This window comes from Pelodiscus sinensis, chromosome 2 (genome assembly GCF_052426305.1).
Source record: "Pelodiscus sinensis isolate ZL-2025 chromosome 2, ASM5242630v1, whole genome shotgun sequence".
NCBI classification, from domain to species: domain Eukaryota; kingdom Metazoa; phylum Chordata; order Testudines; family Trionychidae; genus Pelodiscus; species Pelodiscus sinensis.
Window position 1 is genome coordinate 173,896,235 of NC_143053.1, and position 17,684 is coordinate 173,913,918.

A 17,684-nucleotide genomic window follows, 5' to 3' on the forward strand; every position below is an offset into this window, starting at 1 on the left:
TTAAATAGTATGGCCCTGCACCAAGGAATTCCCCTACACCTGTGGTGAAATCACTGTTGCGGGGTTCCTGTATTTTATGAGACCTCACTACAAGGGGCTGGGGTGGTGCTGTGTCTTAACAATGGACCCTGTGTTTATGCCTTGACAGAGCTGATGCTGGCATGCCAATCTGAAGTAATATTGCCTGCGGAGAGACTCTGATAGGCAAGAAAACGCCCCCCCTGAAGAACCCAGGGGGAGTTTGTGTGTGACATACTGAGGCACTCAGTGAACAGAAAGAATCAAAAGAGCAGAGGGACGGCAAGAGGAGAGAGTGGAAGGAGAACATCGAGCGTCTCCTAATCATTATGGAGAGGCAAGCAGACATGCTGCAGGCACTGCTTGCACTTCAGATGGAGCAGCTGCATTAACAGCCTTCCCTGCAGCCAGTGTCTCAAGACTGTTTTGCACATTTCTCTCCCCCTCCCGCCACATGACAGCAAATGCAGTCTGCCACCCCCTCCCCGGGCAAAATCTGCCACACTCCCCATCTGCCCACTCAACCTCCACCCATGCAGACTCCCAGAGGCTCTCAATGCTCCAATCCACATGCAGTTTAGCTGTGATGAGTGGCAGCCCTCCAGGCACAGCACATCAAACAGCAGAACTGCATATGAAACATGGACATAAACAAATCTCTGAAACTGTCTGGGCCCGCCTCAATTCTTTCCTCTCCCCTCCCTCCCACAAAGTGTAGATGTTTAATGCTTCACAGGTGTCCTACTTTTACCTTGTTTAATAAAGGAAATTCTTATGTTTCAAAGCAATCTTTATTCCATTACATGAAAGCAAGCAAACAAGCAAGCGTACCCCAGCAAAGCTATGGTTACTATAAAGCTAAGTGCAGCGCATGGACCAATCAGAGTAATCCCCTAGCAATGGAGCCACCACACTCCCAGCAACAATTTTTACTGACTGTCAGCAATAGATTGCTACCTCAAGGCATCCTCAGTCCTTACAGTCCTGAACCGTGTTCCTTTAATAGCCCTGTTCTCAGGCTATTTAAACTCTGCTTCTAGGCACAGAGCCTCAGCAGTCCAGCTCTGAGCGAAGCATTCATCCCTCTCTTCACAAATATTATTGAGGGTACATCACATGGTGATAACCAGGGCTCGACAAATAATGTAATCTACTCGCCCATGGTAAGTAGATTACAACCCAGAAGAGCATGTGCAGAGTGCAGAACTGCACAGCTGGCGAGCAGGGCTCACTGCCGCTTGGCAAGCCCTGGTGATAACCATAGGGATGTGATAACCATAGGGATGTTATAATTGGTCAGGTCCAATTTCCCATACAAACACAACCAGCGGGCTTTCAAACAGTCAAAAACACACTCCACAGTCATTCTGCACATACTCAGCCTGTTATTGAACTACACCTTGCTGCTGACAGTGCTCCCCATGTGTGGCTTTATGAGTCATATCACTGAAGGGCAGGCAGTATCTTCAAGGATGACAATGGGCATTTTCATTTCCTCATGGTGGTGATCTTCTGGTCTGAGAAGAAAGTCACTGCTTGCAGCTTTCTGAACAGGCCAATGTTCTGAAAGATGCGAGTGTCGTGCATCTTTCCAGACCAGCCTGCATTAATGCACGTGAAATGCCCATGGTCATCCACAAGCACCTGTAGATCCATGGAGAAAAACCACTTGCAGTTAATATACTCATAGGTTAGATGGTCTGGTACCAGAATTGGAATATGCATCCCATGAATCCCTGCACTGCTTCAGGCACAGTATAGTGGGCCCAACTGCACTGGAGTACCCCCAGCTTGCAGCACAGACCCGCTGCACCAACTCCCAACTTGTGGCAGAATGTGGTTGGCCAGCTAGGTGGAGCAGCCCCACCTCCACCCAGGCCACTAGTTAACTGGTAAGCATCACCAGTAAGGGTGATGCTTACTGTTTAAACACTGGCATCATAATTCCAGCTGTGTTCACCTGCGCAGCCGTGCACTAAAAAATTCTTCCTCACCTACCTCCTCTGGAGAGCCACGCAGCAACACTCATGCAGCAGGCAGGGCCAGCTGAGACAGCATGATGAGTGAGCTGCTGGGGCAGGGGGCTAGGACCTGCCATGGCCACGTGATGGGGCATGGGGGAGGGGAAGAAGCCTGCTCCCGTGGCCAGGGCTGATACATAGCGCGGGGTCCAGGGCCTGTTCTGGCAGCTGAGGCCAGGAACAGGACCTGCCACATGGCAGCAGAGGAGGGTGTATGCTCCGGTGGCCAGGAATTGGACCTACTGCATGGCAGGAGGGGGTGGGGTCTCCTCCAGTCGCTGGGAATGTAGGTGTGTTAATAAAGTGGGTGCACAGTGGCACACATCCAAACCAGCGCACATGACTTCAATATTGGTGCACAAGCCTAAACTCATCCACTCATGGTTGGAAAATCTTAGCAGGAACACTGACTGACATCTCTACTGTGGTCAGCATCTCCATGAATGCCTCAAGAAATATTGTGTCATTCGTACAATCCATGGATTCATCCTCAGGCAATTCAGGAATAATTCGACTGCCATTCATAACATGTTAGTGAGACCTATCAGCATTTTTGTCAACAGCTGGGGATCCATTACCACAGACCAAGGAGGCACAACGCACAACACAAAAGTAACTGAAAGACGGCACCAACTGTGAATGGAAGTACAGGGGTTGCTGGGATGCGAAGTGACGTACCACAGGGCATTGGGACAGGACCCAGGATGCTCTGAGCCTGTGCTCCACCTTTCCACAAGCCTCTGCAGCAGAAGAGGAAGAGGTGATCTGTGGGATAGCTGCTCAAAGTGCACCGCTCCAAAAGCTGCTGCAAGTGTGGTCGTGCTTCTACACTGATAGCTGACAGCATGGACACCCAATAGCATTTTCACTGTTGTGCTGTGCCAGCACTTTACATATGCCTGTGTAAACACAACCTTAGTAAACAACCCTGTTCCTGATGCATAAGGAATTGAGTCAAACATTCAATTGACTCTCTTTGTTGGCTACACAGATCCACCAGGAATAAAAAACAGTAAAAAAATGTTACTATTATCTTACTCTTAACACACAGGGGCTGTGTCTAGACTGGCAAGTTTTTCCACAAAATCATCTGATTTTGCGGAAAAACTTGCCAGCTGTCTACACTGGCCGCTTGAAATACTGGAAAAGCACTGACGATCTCATGTAAGATCGTCAGTGCTTTTCCGGAAATACTATGCTGCTCCCGTTTGGGCAAAAGTATTTTCCGTAAGACTTTTGTGCAAAAGGGCCAGTGTAAACCGCACAGTGTAAACCCTGGGGTTCTGCAGATCATCATCAGGGATTCCACAAGAAATCATGGAATAAATAAATAAAAATTTTGAAATACCGTGAACAATTCCAAATATTCCTTGAAATATTGCGGGAATATTTATCTGGCAATTGGCAATAATTGGCTCAGTTATGGAAAAGGGGTGGTATATCCGGTATGCTTTGGCACCCAAAAGGGGTATTTAGGCCTAGAGATTAGAGAGATTGGGGCTGCAATCTAATGCTTCGGGGAAAGAGAGCAGTCCATCCCGGTTTGCGTAAATACAAGGTTAGAGAAACTAAGGACTTATTTCTATTCCTCTCTTTTGTAATAGCTTCTTTCCTTTTCTTGTTTAAGTCTGCTTTTAGGAATCCTACTAACACTTGCTCGCAGGTCTCCAGGTGAAGGAAAGCCACCCTTCTCCATCCAACCTTGGGCTCCTTGTGTGTGTAGGAATTATTATTATTACTATTATTATCATCATTACTTTGATATACTTAGATAAGTTTGGGATTGGGTTAATGACATCTTAGGAAGGAATTCAAGTGATTTGTGTTCTTACTGTAGTGTTTGCTGTGATGATCATAATCGTTATCCCATTAGCAATAAAACTGTTTTCTATTTCATTCCCTGAGTTGAGGTGTTGTTGGTATCCATCACCTATTGACCCTCAAGAGGAGGAGCTGTGTGGTTCCACAGAATTGTAATCTGGGACAGAGGACGAATTTAGATCTACTCTGATCAGATTGGCAAGCCTTATCCATCCATAAATTTCACAAAACTCTTTCCCAGGCTACAACAGTGTTCCCTCTAAGCTGTGCGATAGCATAGCTTCACAGGTGATCAATCAGCCCCACCCAGTCAGTCGGCTCCCTGCACAGAGCCCTGAGCCTCTGACTGAGTGGGGCTGATAGATCACCTGTGAAGCTGTGCTGCCACAAAGCTTAGAGCAGTGTTTCCCCAACCAGGGTTCCGTGGAACCCTGGGGTTCCGCAGACCATCGTCAGGGGTTCCACAAGAAATTGTGGAATAAATAAAAATTTGTAATACCGCGAACATAATATTCCTCGAAATATTGCAGGAACTTTTGTCTGGCAATTAGCAATACTGGAGTAATCTTCGTACGCTACCAACTGCCTCTTTGTTTTGGTCAATTTGTATCTAAGGTTATATTTAGTTGTATTGTGCCTGCCCTTCTGCTTCCCAGAATTCTCCGCGTTTCTAGTCTTTTCTAGTGCATGTTACGGTCGTTCACTATTTTGTTGATCTGTAGTCTTTGCACAGTTTTGTAATTAACGCTTTAACTGAAACTGTGGTTGTTTTCGTGTATCTAAAACCTCAGTTACGTAACAGTATTTTCATACGGCCGTTGAAAATTTAAAAAATGTGGAAGTATATGAAAAGAAGGCATGTCAGTGAAGGAGAGGACAGTGAACATTAATCAAAATTATCAGACCCAAATACGAGTGAAACAGGAAGAGAAGTGACCGATATTAAAAAAAATTCACCTTACAATGACAGTTACTAGGCCATGGGTTTTACGTGGACTGGAGACAAAAATTGCCCTGTTCCATTGTGCATTGTTTTGAGAAAAAACTCACACACACATACACACACGCACAGAGCTATGGCCCCAGCCAAGTTAAATCGACACTTCATTACTAATCATGGCCACTTGTCAAATAAAACAGTTGATTACTTTCAACGACTTTTGGATTCACAAGGAAAATAACGTAAAGTTTTTATCAGTGAAAAGGCTCAAGAAGCAAGCTATTTAGTAGCTGAGCTAGTTGCACAAAAAATGAAAAGTCACACTATTGCTGAAAGCCTAATAATGCCTGCTTGTAAAATAATAGTGAGTACAATGACAGGTAAGAGGCTGAAAGTGAAATTGACAAAGTTCCTGTTCCTAATAATACTGTTAGTAGGCGTGTGGATGACATGTCACACGACATTGAAGCTGTCCTGTCTGAAATACTAAAAAATACTAACTGCTCTCCAAGTCGACGAGTCAACAGACATAACAAGTAAAGCTCAGCTGTTGGCATTCGTACGATTTGAAAACAAGGTGAAATAATGGAAAATTTTTGTTGATGTAAAGAGCTGCCAGAAACGACCAAAGGTCAAGACATTTTCAATATCTTTTCTTCTTATTTGGAATCCTGTAGTTTGTCATGGAGCCAGTGTATTGGAATTTGCACTGATGGTGCCCCCTCAATGATCGGCTCAATAAAAGGCTTTGTTACACTCATCAAAGAAAAAAACCCTGATGTCATAATGACCCACTGCTTCTTCCACCAGGAAGTTCTTGTTTCAAAAACTACTGGGGAGGATTTAAAACAAGTCCTTGATGTAGCTGTGAATATGGTCAATTTTATAAAGCAGCGCCCTCTTAAGTCACGCATGTTTGCAAAGCTGTGTGAAAATATGCAAAAAGACCATGTGAGTCTCCTTCTACACACCAATGTTAGATGGCTTTCAAGAGGGAAAGTTTTAACAAGGGTATTTGAGCTGTGAGAAGAACTACTGCTTTTCTTCAAAGATAATAAAGCCAGTTTTTCTGACTTTCTTGAAGATACAAAATGGCTGCTGACACTAGCCTTCTTAGCAGATACTTATCAGCACTTAAACACCTTGAACACCACCATGCACAGCCCAAAAGAAAACATTCTAACTTCCACAGAAAAACTTCTTGCATGCAAGAATAAACTCAAGGTTTGGAAAAAGACACCTTTCAAGTGGAAATATTGAAATGTTTCCACTCCTACTTCAGTTTCAGAGTCAGACTATAAAGAAGTCATCCCATTAATTACCAGTCATTTGGAATCACTGACAGAAAAGCTTGACCAATACTTTCTTCTTTGTCATCAGAAATGTATGACTGGGTTAGGAACCCTTTTGTTGAGCTCTCACAAAATTTATTCAGTCTGCAAGAAGAACAACAACTGACTGAACTACAATGAGATCAAACTTTGAAGATAAAATTCAATGATGTGCCACTTGATGTGTTTTGGATTTCAATAAGAAGAGAGTATCCTGCAATCTCAGCAAAAGCAGTGAACATCTTACTTCAGTTTTCAACTTCTTACCTCTGTGAACAAGCTTTCTCATGTCTTACAAACATTAAAAGCAAAGAAAGAAATTGTCTGCTGTCAGTCGAGAAAGAACTGCGACTGTTGGTCAAAAATTCAGCCAAGAATTCAACATTTGTGCAAAAAGAAACAAGCCTGAAAGTAAACTAACCTATTCAGCTATTTAGCAATCTTTCATGTAATATCACATATGAAATAACAAATATAGAAAGGTGTAACTTACAGAGTTTGAAAGTAAGACTCAATTTAATAGCCCTTTCTTGCTGAAGTGAAGTCATTGTATTGTACAAATCACAGAAGGGCAGAGAAATTCTGAGCAGGATAAATTGTTCCATGTTGCCCTATTAGTTCACATGGATGCACAATCATTTTGCCAAAATCAAAAGGATACAGAATTTGTTCAACATTAAAAGCAAAATTTGTTCTACTTTGCTACATCTGGGTCCTGTTTCCCTTCACCTTTGAAGGGAATCAGGAAATATAAATCCTACTTTATATTGTAACATAATACTTCAATAATTATATTACATTATGTCTTTCTCTCAAATTATTGTGGCACATCACATGCATCAAAATCCTGGAGAATCTCCAAGTACTTCACAGACTACACAGGCACTATGAATATAAACCTATGACAGATACTGCAATGGCATACAGTATCTTATAGAATCATAGAACTGGAAGGAATCTTGCAAGGTCATCAAGTCTAGTTCCTTGCATTCATGGCAGGACCAAGCACCATCTAGACCATCTCTGACAGGTGTTTATCTAACCTGTTCTTAAAAATCTCCAATTATGGAGATTCCACAACCTCCCTAGTCAATTTATTCCAGTGCTTAACCAATGTGACAGTTAGGAAGTTTTTCCTAATGTCCAACCTAAACCTCCTCCCTTGCTTCAATTTAAGACCGTTTCTTCTTGTCCTATCATCAGAGGTTAAGGAAAATAATTCTTCTCCCTCCTCCTTGTAACAACCTTTTAGGTACCTGAAAGTTATGTCCCCTCTCAGTCTTCTCTTTTTTCAGACTAAACAAACCCAATTCTTTTAATCTTCCCTCATAGGAAGCAAAGTCAATGGGAACGTTTCTCCTCCTGCTGTGGGGCCATCCCAGAAAAATCGAATCAAGGTACGTCAACTCTAGCTATGCAATTGTCATACCTAGAATTGCGTATCTTACATAATTTTTCTCCACCAGCATAGACCTGGCCTTAGACTTGCTTCTATTGGTACTTACCTACCTTCTCCCTGAATTAGCTAACATCTGTCTTTTTAAAATCCAGTGTCTTTACTTTGCTGTTCTCCCTCCTGCCATTCATCAGAATCATGAACTCTATCCTTTCATAATCACTTTCATTCAAGATGCCTTCCATTTTCAAATTCTCAGTGAGTTCCCTCCTTATTTGTTAAAATCAAATCTAAACAGACTATCCTTTAGTAGCTTTCTGCACCTTCTGAAATGAAAAAAATCGGCTCCAATATATTCCAAAAACTGATTGGATAGCCTGTACCCTGCTGTGTCATTTTCCAAACAGATATCTGGATAGCTGAGGTCCCTCATCTCTACCAAGTCCTATGTTTTGGATGATTTTGTTGTTCAAAAAAAGGCTTCATCCACCTCTTCTTCCTGATTAGGTGGGTTTGTAGTAGACCCCATATTATTCCATCACCCTTGTTTTTTACTCTTTTTATTTTACCCAGGGACTCTCAACAAGTCTGTTCTATTTCTATCTCAACCTCAGTTCAAGTGTATACATTTTAATACACAACGCAACACCTCCTCTCTTTTCCCCCCATCCTTCCTGAGCAAGCTTTACATTTCTTTACCAATATTCAAGTTATGTATACTATCCCACCAACTCTGTGATGCTAGGTCATAGTTATGTTTATTTACTAGCATTTCAAGTTCTGCCTGCTTATTGCCCACCCTTCTCACAATAGTATACAGATAACTAAGATATTGACTTGATTTTGAGCTAGAAGATGGGTCAGAAATTGGGGGGAACATGGGCTGTAATAATAGGAATAAAGGAGAGATGACAGAACTGGGGCACAAAAACAAATCAGTAACTTGCTTATCTGTATACTAATGAGATAAGTAAAAGTAATAAGTAGGAAGAACTTTAAATGCTAGTAAATAAACATTTAAATGAACACAGAGCTTTCTCTCTCATGTGGTAAATGGTCAGGACACTCTCCCCAAAGGTCCTAAACCTTGCGGAAGGGCCAGGAAGACTTTCACCTACCAGGATCCCACAAGGCTAATGGGTAACCTTTGGTAAGCTTTTAGCATTCACAGAAAACTTTTATTTGTGTATACGTTTTTCTCTCTAATGCTTTTGCTCTAAAAAATAAATGCAGTCTATTTTGAGAAGGCTGAATGGTAATCAGTGTACAATGTTATAGCCCCAGGAAAAAGTATTAACCACACGTGCCTGACCCCAGTTAGACCTACTGGAAAACAAATCATAAATGAGGTGCAGAAGGACTGAAAGCAAGCCTCAGTCTGAAAGGAGAAACACAAGGTTTCCACCACAAAGAGGTGATGGCTAGGGCGCCTACAAACGAAAGAGCAGAAGCAGGTAAAAATACAGCCTGAGCACCTAATCTGCCCTGCCAAACTACCCCTGTGGGGGGCTTTTATGTGTTGCTCTAGCACAACTTCACAGCTCCCATTGGCTGGAAACCAGACAATGGGAGATGGCTGAGATGTGCTTGCAGTGCAGCCAGCGCACAGAGGCCTTCCCACCTGGAGTGTATGGCACAGAGAGATGCACATGGCTCCCACAACCAGCTGCTTTGAGCAGTGTGTGGGAATGCAGCAAGCAGAAAACTTGCTTGAGGGTCCTGCTGGGTTGCTGACTGGCAGCTGCAGAAGGTAAGCACCTTCTGGTCTGGGCCCTGACCCGGCACCCCCTCCCATATCCCAAATTCCTGCCCCACGTCATAAACCAAGCACTCTGCACCCCCTTACTCCTCCCAGCTCAGTTCACAATCCTCTCCCTGAACCCTGTATACCCCGCCCCACTCCTCGTCTAGGTCAGAATCCTCTCCTGCATCCACATCCCCTCACCAACCATGGACTTTCTCTTGAATTCCAATCTCCTGCCCCAAGTCACAACCAACTCCTGCCTCAGATTACAAACCAAAACCCTATACCCCTTCCTGCACTCTTGTCCCAGGTCACAACCCTCTTGTCGACCCTGTACCCCTATACCTCTCTTCCAGGTAAGAATCTTCTCCTGTACCCATGCTCCATCTGGACCCTGCACATCCTCATAGACCCAAACCTTTGCCCCTTCACAAAGCTCCCTTCTAGACTCCACACCTGCTCCTGCACCTTAACCCGCTACCCCTTCTGCACCCAATCTCTATCCCAGACCCTGCATTTTTTCCATTAATATAATGGAAGAGTGTGGCCCTTGACTACTTACCAAATTCTTGCCCAGCCTCGCGTAAGAAAGTGCCCCCAAAGACAAAGGGGAGGAGAGATCAAAGGCACAGTTAATCCTGAAACTGATAAAGGACACCACTAAAGTGAAGTGGGAAAATTTAGTCCAAGACATTATAGTATACCCCTAACTTCTTGAAATGAACCATGGATCTTTAAACTATCATAAACAGAAACCAAAAATCTTAGTTTTTAAAAAGTCTCATCTGGAAAATTCACAAACAGTAAGTTTTACAACTATCAGTTATCCACCCTTGAAACTCTGATGCCAATTTTCTACATATTTCACATCTTTATGCTTATACTATTAAACCTTCCCACGATCAATGCAACTACACAAACTTTATAGCCTATTTAGTATCCAGAAGCCAAAACAAAATATTCTATTAACTAAATATGTTGTTTGAGAGAGAATAAAAACTCTCATGTCAGAGCAGTAAATATTTATTATGGAAGTAAAGTACAAGCCAAGACATGTTACCCTTAGATAACGTCTAATCTTGAGGCAAAAAATGCAAGACAGAAAAAATGGCTATATTCCTCTAAACCTTTGGGTTATGATAATCTCTCCAATCTTCCCCTTTAAAGATGATGCATTTTGGCTATGACCCCTTATGATGAAGGAAAATTTGCATTCTTGCTCTTGAAAGCAGATATACTTGTCAGATTGGAATGTTGTGTAGGACTTTCATAGGCATCTATATGCTTCATGAAGATTAATTCTTGCCAAAAGAAAAATTATTAAACTAATCACAGCACCCTTAAACTATATCATTGACGTAATCAAGACCAAATTCTTTTGCAGAAAGCATATTTTGCTTTACTTGTGACTTGAACCAGTTACATATTGATAAAGACAAACTGCTGGTTACTATGACTGGCCAGCACATCATAAGCTAGGTGGAAGGAAGGGAAACTATAAATCACTGGGGATAGCTGAGAATATTCCCATTCCAATTTACTCATATTTAGTATTCCCAGGGAAATACCGTGAGGCAGACAGGGATGGGCAAGACAGCTACTTCAGCAGAAGAAGAAACATGGGACCTCTGGTCAGGACTTTTTCCCTACTCCAGACAGGAACTTTCTTATGTATTGCAGGTAATTGTTGCTGAGATGGGACCCAGAAGACTTTAGTAGACAGCAGAAGTGGCCTTGAAACAGGTAGCATGGAGCATCTGAGATCTGAGCAATGGCAACAGGTCACTCGGCAGTTCTAGAAGCAATTCAGACTACTCTCAGTAACCAGCAGCAGATCATCATAGGACATGGAGACAGAGCAGGAGTGAAAACTGCAGTTAGACTGGCCTGTGAAAACAGGCAGCAGATCACTAGGCCGATGAGGTGAATACTTGATGTGGTCCTCCAGATCCATTTTATTACCCCTCCACGGATGGAGAGTGAAAGATATGCTAAGAAAGAGCACTCCCATAAGTTTTCTTAGTACTCCCAACCATCAGCTGAGCATTTCAGTAACAGTAGCAGGAGTGTCATGGCAACCCATACTGGTGCTGCAATTCCAGGAGAAGAAATCATAATAATCAAATAGATGAGGCTTTAACTGCCTATAGGGGGAACTTGAGAAACTTGGCCTCAGTCACGTAACAAGGACAACGCACACCACAGCTCCCTTCAATGCAACCAATGCTTCAGCAGCTCCTTTTTCTGCACTGTCAAGTATAGGGGGACTTATCAGGTGCAGCAGATGATTTTAATTAAAAGTCTGTTCCACGCACATTCCCCAAAAGAAGAACGAGCAGAGTTCGTCATAGGGCTTGGGATTTGGGGTGTTTTGTTTTGTTTTGGGTGGGTTGGTGAGTTGGTTGGTTGGTAAGTACGTACGTACCTTGTGTTCCAGGGACCTCCAGTGGCCAGTGCAACAAGCTATAATATACCTTGTCTGTCTAATAACCTGGGACTGATAACTACAAATCACATTGCAAATGCATTCTTATGCATTTAGTGATCCCTTTGATCTATACACAAGTGAATTGGCTGGCTTCCAGGTGTGAGTTTGTTTGTTCTCAGCTGATGTCTACCTTTGGCTAAAGCTGGTACTCTGTCTGCCAGCATCACATCTGTTAGCACTCTATTGCTCGATTATGCATGTTTTTCAAAAAGAGAAAGACCAGCAGTTCAGCTCCTATTATAACACTTCTTAGTATTGAACTATATTCAAAAGAAGCCCAGGGTAGCCAAAGATAAGATGAAAAAAACAATACACTGAATGTGAAAAAAATACCCAAAGTAAATGCTAATCACTGCTTGAGCTCTTGAATTTTGCTTTGGGAACATGCTGACTTCAGCATTCTAAGCTTAGTCAGTATCCACACTTCCAAAATTTAACTCCGAAAATAGAGATCCGATGGCATAGTATACATTTCTTCTTACTTACAATGAAACATCACTATTAATCAGAAGCTTCTAACTGGATTTTCTAATCGACACATCAGAGGAAAACTGCTTCTCAGTCTAATTGCACAAGCACTTATTTTAGGGAAAAAAATTAACTAGCCTCAAGCTGTTTATTGTCAAGGATCCAGAAAAAATATACCATTTCCTTAACATAGTTGCCAGTGGAAGCGGGTAATCTAGAACCAGAGACAGACTGCCTCTGGATGAAGCTTTAAATACAGAGATTGGCTACCTCTGAACCCAGCTCTTACTATATTTAAACTGCAGAGTCGCAGCGGGGATAGTTCCTCCTGAGCTCCTTCCCTTATCAACAAGTTGTATCGATTACACGATTACCCAACTACCTGCCTCTTAACATCCTTAATTTGCATACCTTCTCAATAGGGGCCATCTCAAAGCCTTAATATTTGTTAAATGATAGATGCACTCATTCATTTAAGGATCTCTTCATGGTAGGTTATTTTGATGTTAGGCATTTATTAGGATGCTACATGACCATTAATTCACGGCTGTAGAGCATTTTGAGGCAAAAAGAAGCAGACTTCACCTCCCTTTCTCAAAAACTGACCAGAGGATAGGGGTACATGTGAATGTGCAAACAATGTAGTCTATCAAAGCAATGGCACTGGAGAATACCTGCTTTGTTGTTATCTGTTCATGTGAAAGACTGGGAGACTGCTCATTTTCTAACACTTTATGTTGGTAATAAAGACGATTGTCTCTTATGGCGGGTTTAGGCCTGCAAAATGACAATTTCATTTAGAATTGTTGTAATTATGGGTGGCTTGAGCACACTTGATTTAGGCTGCAGGCAAAAAGCACTCTCAATGCTATCATTCTCACCAACACATGATACTTTTTCAAGTATCTAAAAGGTTCTTACAAGGAGTAGGGTGAAAAATTATTTTCCTTAACCTCTGAGGATAGGACAAGAAGCAATGGGCTTAAATTGCAACAAGGCAGGTTTAGGTTAGTCATTGGGAAAAACTTCCTAACTGTCAGGATGTTTAAGTACTGGAATAGATTACATAGGTAGGTTTGTGGAATTTCCATTAATGGAGATTTTTAAGAGCAAGTTAGACAATGTCAGAGATGTTTTATAAAGTGCTTGGTCCTGTCATGAGTGCAGGGGATGGACTTGCTGACATCTAGAAGTCCCTTCCAGTTCTACGAATCAATAGCAGGTATATAGAGTATTAAACTCATAGGGCAGGCTTAGTCAACTTTGTATTAATAAATATCTCTTTTATTCTTTTCTTTCTCCAAAAGGGTAATTCTTTTAATCCAAATCCAAACTTGGTCACATAAACATGAGTCAAGAAATATGGCCACATCATTTTTAGTAGGGACAAACCTCAGTACTGGTCAGTAGTTAGTGGCACTCCCACCAATATGCAGACAGTAGCAAAATGAAGTTAATCATACAGCACCACTCATGACCACATATGTTTGTCTGTATTAGTGGATGTTAGATGTTTGGTAATTGAATAGTCAAGAAACCACATTAATTCTTATCCGTTACTTAACTATTCCATAGCCACTATAGGTGGGGCTGGCAGCCAGTGCGCTCTGGCCCCACCTCAGGAGCCCCCCGCCTTTGTATCAGAGGCAGCAGTGCGGGATGCCAGATGGGAGCCAGTCCACAAGGGGAGCCAGTTTAAAAACCAGCTCCCCGAGCAGTCTGTTTGCTGCCCGCCCCTACTGGGGAGTTCAGGGCCAAAGTGGACAGAGGCTGCTTCACAGCAACCTCCCCCGCCCCACCCAGTGCTGCTGCCTCTGACAGAGGCATCAGCGCAGGGGGGGAGGTGGCACTGTGGAACTGGTGCTGGGGGGAACCGGCTTCTGCTTTCCCACCCCTCCTTGCTGCCTCTGTGTCAGAGGCAGCAAAGAGGGGTGGGGAAAATGTGTGTAATCGACAAGATTAACTATGCTTATCGGTTAATTGTATAGTCGACTATTCATTGACATACGTAATCTCTGTGTTGTGACCTGGGTGAAGAGGGTGCAGAGGGTTTGGGGCAGAGGAATGGGGTGCAAGATCAGGGAGGGGATGTGGGCATGGGTGCCAGAGAGGATTTGGGCCTGGGGGAAAGGTGTAGGAGAGGGTGTAGGCTCTGTGAGGGAGTTGTGACCTGAAGGAAAAGAGTACAGAGAGAGTTTGGGTGGTGGCCTGGGGCAGGTATCTGGAGGGAAGGGAAGAGAGTGGGGTGGCCAGAGGCAGGCTCTGGCCGAAAGGCACGTACATAGGCAGCTTCCAGGCAGCAGCCCTAGAAGGCTGCAGTCACAAGCTGCTCCACATAGCTCTGCTCTGGGCAGAGTGAAGGAGTGTGGGGGGAGGAGGCTTCATTGGCTGCCATTTCCACCAGCAAAATATCTCAGCTGCTCTTGGTCAGAAACTGGCCAATAGGAGCTGAGAGATTTTACTGAGGGGCGGAGCAGAGCATAAAAAGTCTCCTTTCTCGCTCCCAGAATAGAGCAGCTACATTTGAAGTGGCTACCACATTGCTGTGGTTGAGAGTGCCAGCGAAGCAGCCACAGGCCAGATCCGGTGGCTTGGCGGGCCAGATTTGGCCACTGGCAGTCTCTTGCCCACCCCAGTACTAATCAGTCATCTCCACCGTGGCTTGATGATATACTGCTTAAATTGACTTTTGCCTGGCTCTGATCATTCAAATTTTGAAAGAAGTCTGAACAACAGATTCTTTAGTATTTGTATATAATAATGATTCACAAAGGTATGCTGTCCTTTATGGGGGAAAAATGAAATTGTGCTAAACTGTTACTACTAAAAAATAAATACCGAGAGCTAAAGTACAAGGACCCTTGAGATTCATACAGTCGTTTCTTGTTGCTTTCTAAAATGATTCATAGCTGCTTACTTCATTCTTAAACAGAACCACAAGGCCAATGTATCCATAAAAAAAACCCTTGTATTTACCCAGGGTATGTTGCTTGGAAACTTAAATTCAAAATATAGTATTAACATCAGCTAGAGCCATGAAATTATTACATCTCTTCTGATTCTTACGTTAAAGTTATACATATGTTTCTTCCTCATTCCCTTTGCTATACAAACCTCATTTTTAACCTTTACCTACGTAAACAGTCTCTTCTCTTTAAGCCTTCTGTACATAACAGCCTTTGAACTTGTTGTTCCTTTCTTCCCCCCACCAATGAGTAATCCTTTCTTTATTCAGATGTCTCCTTAATACCACCTATAACAGGAGTGGCCAACCCATTTAACAAAGAGAGCCAAAACAGCAGTGGAAAAAATGCGAAGAAACGCACCAGTATTGTCAAGCAAAACAAAAAACACCCAGAACAGCATTGTTGAACAAAAACAAAAAAAATTTTTTTACAGGAGGCTGCCTTTAAGGCAGACGCCATCTTGGGCACCATTTTTAAAACCCTGCAGCTCCGACCCAGTAAGCACAGGGAAGAGGGGGAGATGGCAGGGGGGAGGGGCACGGAGGAGGGACAGGGGTGCAGGAGTGGTTTCGCGAGCTGCAGGTTGGCCACGGTCGACTATAATATAATCAATGGCTGTCCTCCATACAGGATCCAACATTAAAAAAAGCTAATGTGCTACACAGAGATTTAAACATTCTTCTGATAATCCGGTGTGTTTTATCTGTAAACTGTTCTATTAAACTTGGACTCTCAATTCCCTGAGGCAGATTTTGATACCTCAGTATTTTGTATAGCATCAAGCATATTGATTTTTCTCAATGAAACAGCAACAACATATTTTTCCTCTTTCCTACCTCAATCTCTCACACGCTTCCTTCACCCATCAATTCCAACTCATTCCAAAGATCATGCCATTCCCAGTCATTCACTCTCCAAACTTTAAGAGCAAGTACCTATATTTCACCACAGTCTGATAAAATGTACACTATTCCTATCCAGAACACATTGAGGCTTCACCAGATTTAATTCTTAGTGTCCAAGGCTGAATTACCTCACCATACATTAAGTTGTGGCAATCTTTGTCAGGCTTGCCTGAAGAGCCAGTGAGTTACTTCCAACACAGAGGTACCCCGTTCCTAGTCAGCATGGAGACACTGACACATTTTGGTAGGGTTTTTGGTTTTGCTATAATATTGCAACTCATTATGTAGCTTGGGGCAGATGTTCAGTGCAGAGAATTGATTCAGTGATCAGATTAATTCCTTTCCCAAATCATTTTAAGGACTCATTTATCACAATAATAGAAATGGGGGTAGGTGGGACAAAGGGTGAGTTGAAGCTCCTATGACTTGTATGACAGGGAGTCAGATCCACATTTTTTAGATACCCCTTGACTCTTATTCAAGAGGGGAGGCAGGAAAGGTCCCAGGAGTAGATAAGCTGAGGATCGGAATAGGTAAGTGGAAGGGCTATTAGCAGTAGGGATGTTAAAATGTGGTTATTTGTGTAAATGTGTAACTGCTGAATTTTTCAGCAGTTTCATTTTTACACATGGGGAAAAGGTAGGAGCCAATGCTGGCAGGGAGTGGCCACATTAATAATTATAATAAATAAATAATTATAATTATGTATACTGTCAAAAACCATAGATTTATCATCTTCAGTATATTCACATGCTACATGATGGCAGTACAAACAGAAACTACAATTACTTATTTAACATTTACACATACTTGTAACTCTCAACTTGTTGACAGGAAGAGACTGTAATGAAAGAATCTGTTCGAGAGCTGTAAGTTAAAGGACCGGGCAGAAGAAAACCAGGTAGAAATCGGCCAAAAGCATAGCTTTCCTGTTCAAACAGCATAAGCATGCCATCCATGGACTGTATGCATATCAAATCTCGACCTAAATGAAAGGGAAACAAAAACAACATTAATCACATATCAGTTTATAAAAATATACAGGCCAGAATTCTCATTTACACTAAGTGTAAATGAATACTAATTTACTATATTAGCTGGAAAAGAGGTTTTAAATATAGGCATATACACTGTATGTAATTTGCCCCTACTATAGGTCCATTTTATACTGTCAGTGACCTCAGGGTAACTGAAAATTAGGCCCACGTAATTTACAGAAATTAATAATGAAGTTACACTATAGTTAGAAATAAACAAAACAAAGCAGTTGTGGACTCCAAGAGGAGGTAAAATCTTGGCCCCACTGAAGTTAACTTGTAAATGGCTCTAACTTCAATGGATTCCATTCAAAAATGTTCAAAGTTAAGGCAGATACTCCATGAAGCTAGTGTCCAAAGGTCCAATTAGAGATCCATTGTGTCAAGTTCTGTATAAAGTCAAAGCAAAATACAAACTCTGTCCTGAAGACCACACACTCCACGTAAATTAGACAGACAAAGCGTAGAGGAAAGGGAAACAATATACAAGTAAAATGATGGGGTGTCAGTTGATGCACTTCATATTGGTTGAACGGGTTGAAAAATTGA

General features: G+C 42.4%; 1 protein-coding gene across 6 annotated transcripts in view; it reads right to left on the reverse strand.

Moving 5' to 3' along the window:
• BBS9 (Bardet-Biedl syndrome 9) overlaps positions 1 to 17,684 on the reverse strand; it is a 511,458-nt gene that overhangs the window by 436,148 nt on the left and 57,626 nt on the right. For all 6 annotated transcript variants that reach the window (XM_075921761.2, XM_089776553.1, XM_089776552.1 and 3 more), the window contains one exon: positions 16,909 to 17,083. In XM_075921761.2, coding sequence (XP_075777876.2) covers positions 16,909 to 17,083 — 175 coding nt within the window. The remainder of the gene's footprint in view (positions 1 to 16,908; positions 17,084 to 17,684) is intronic.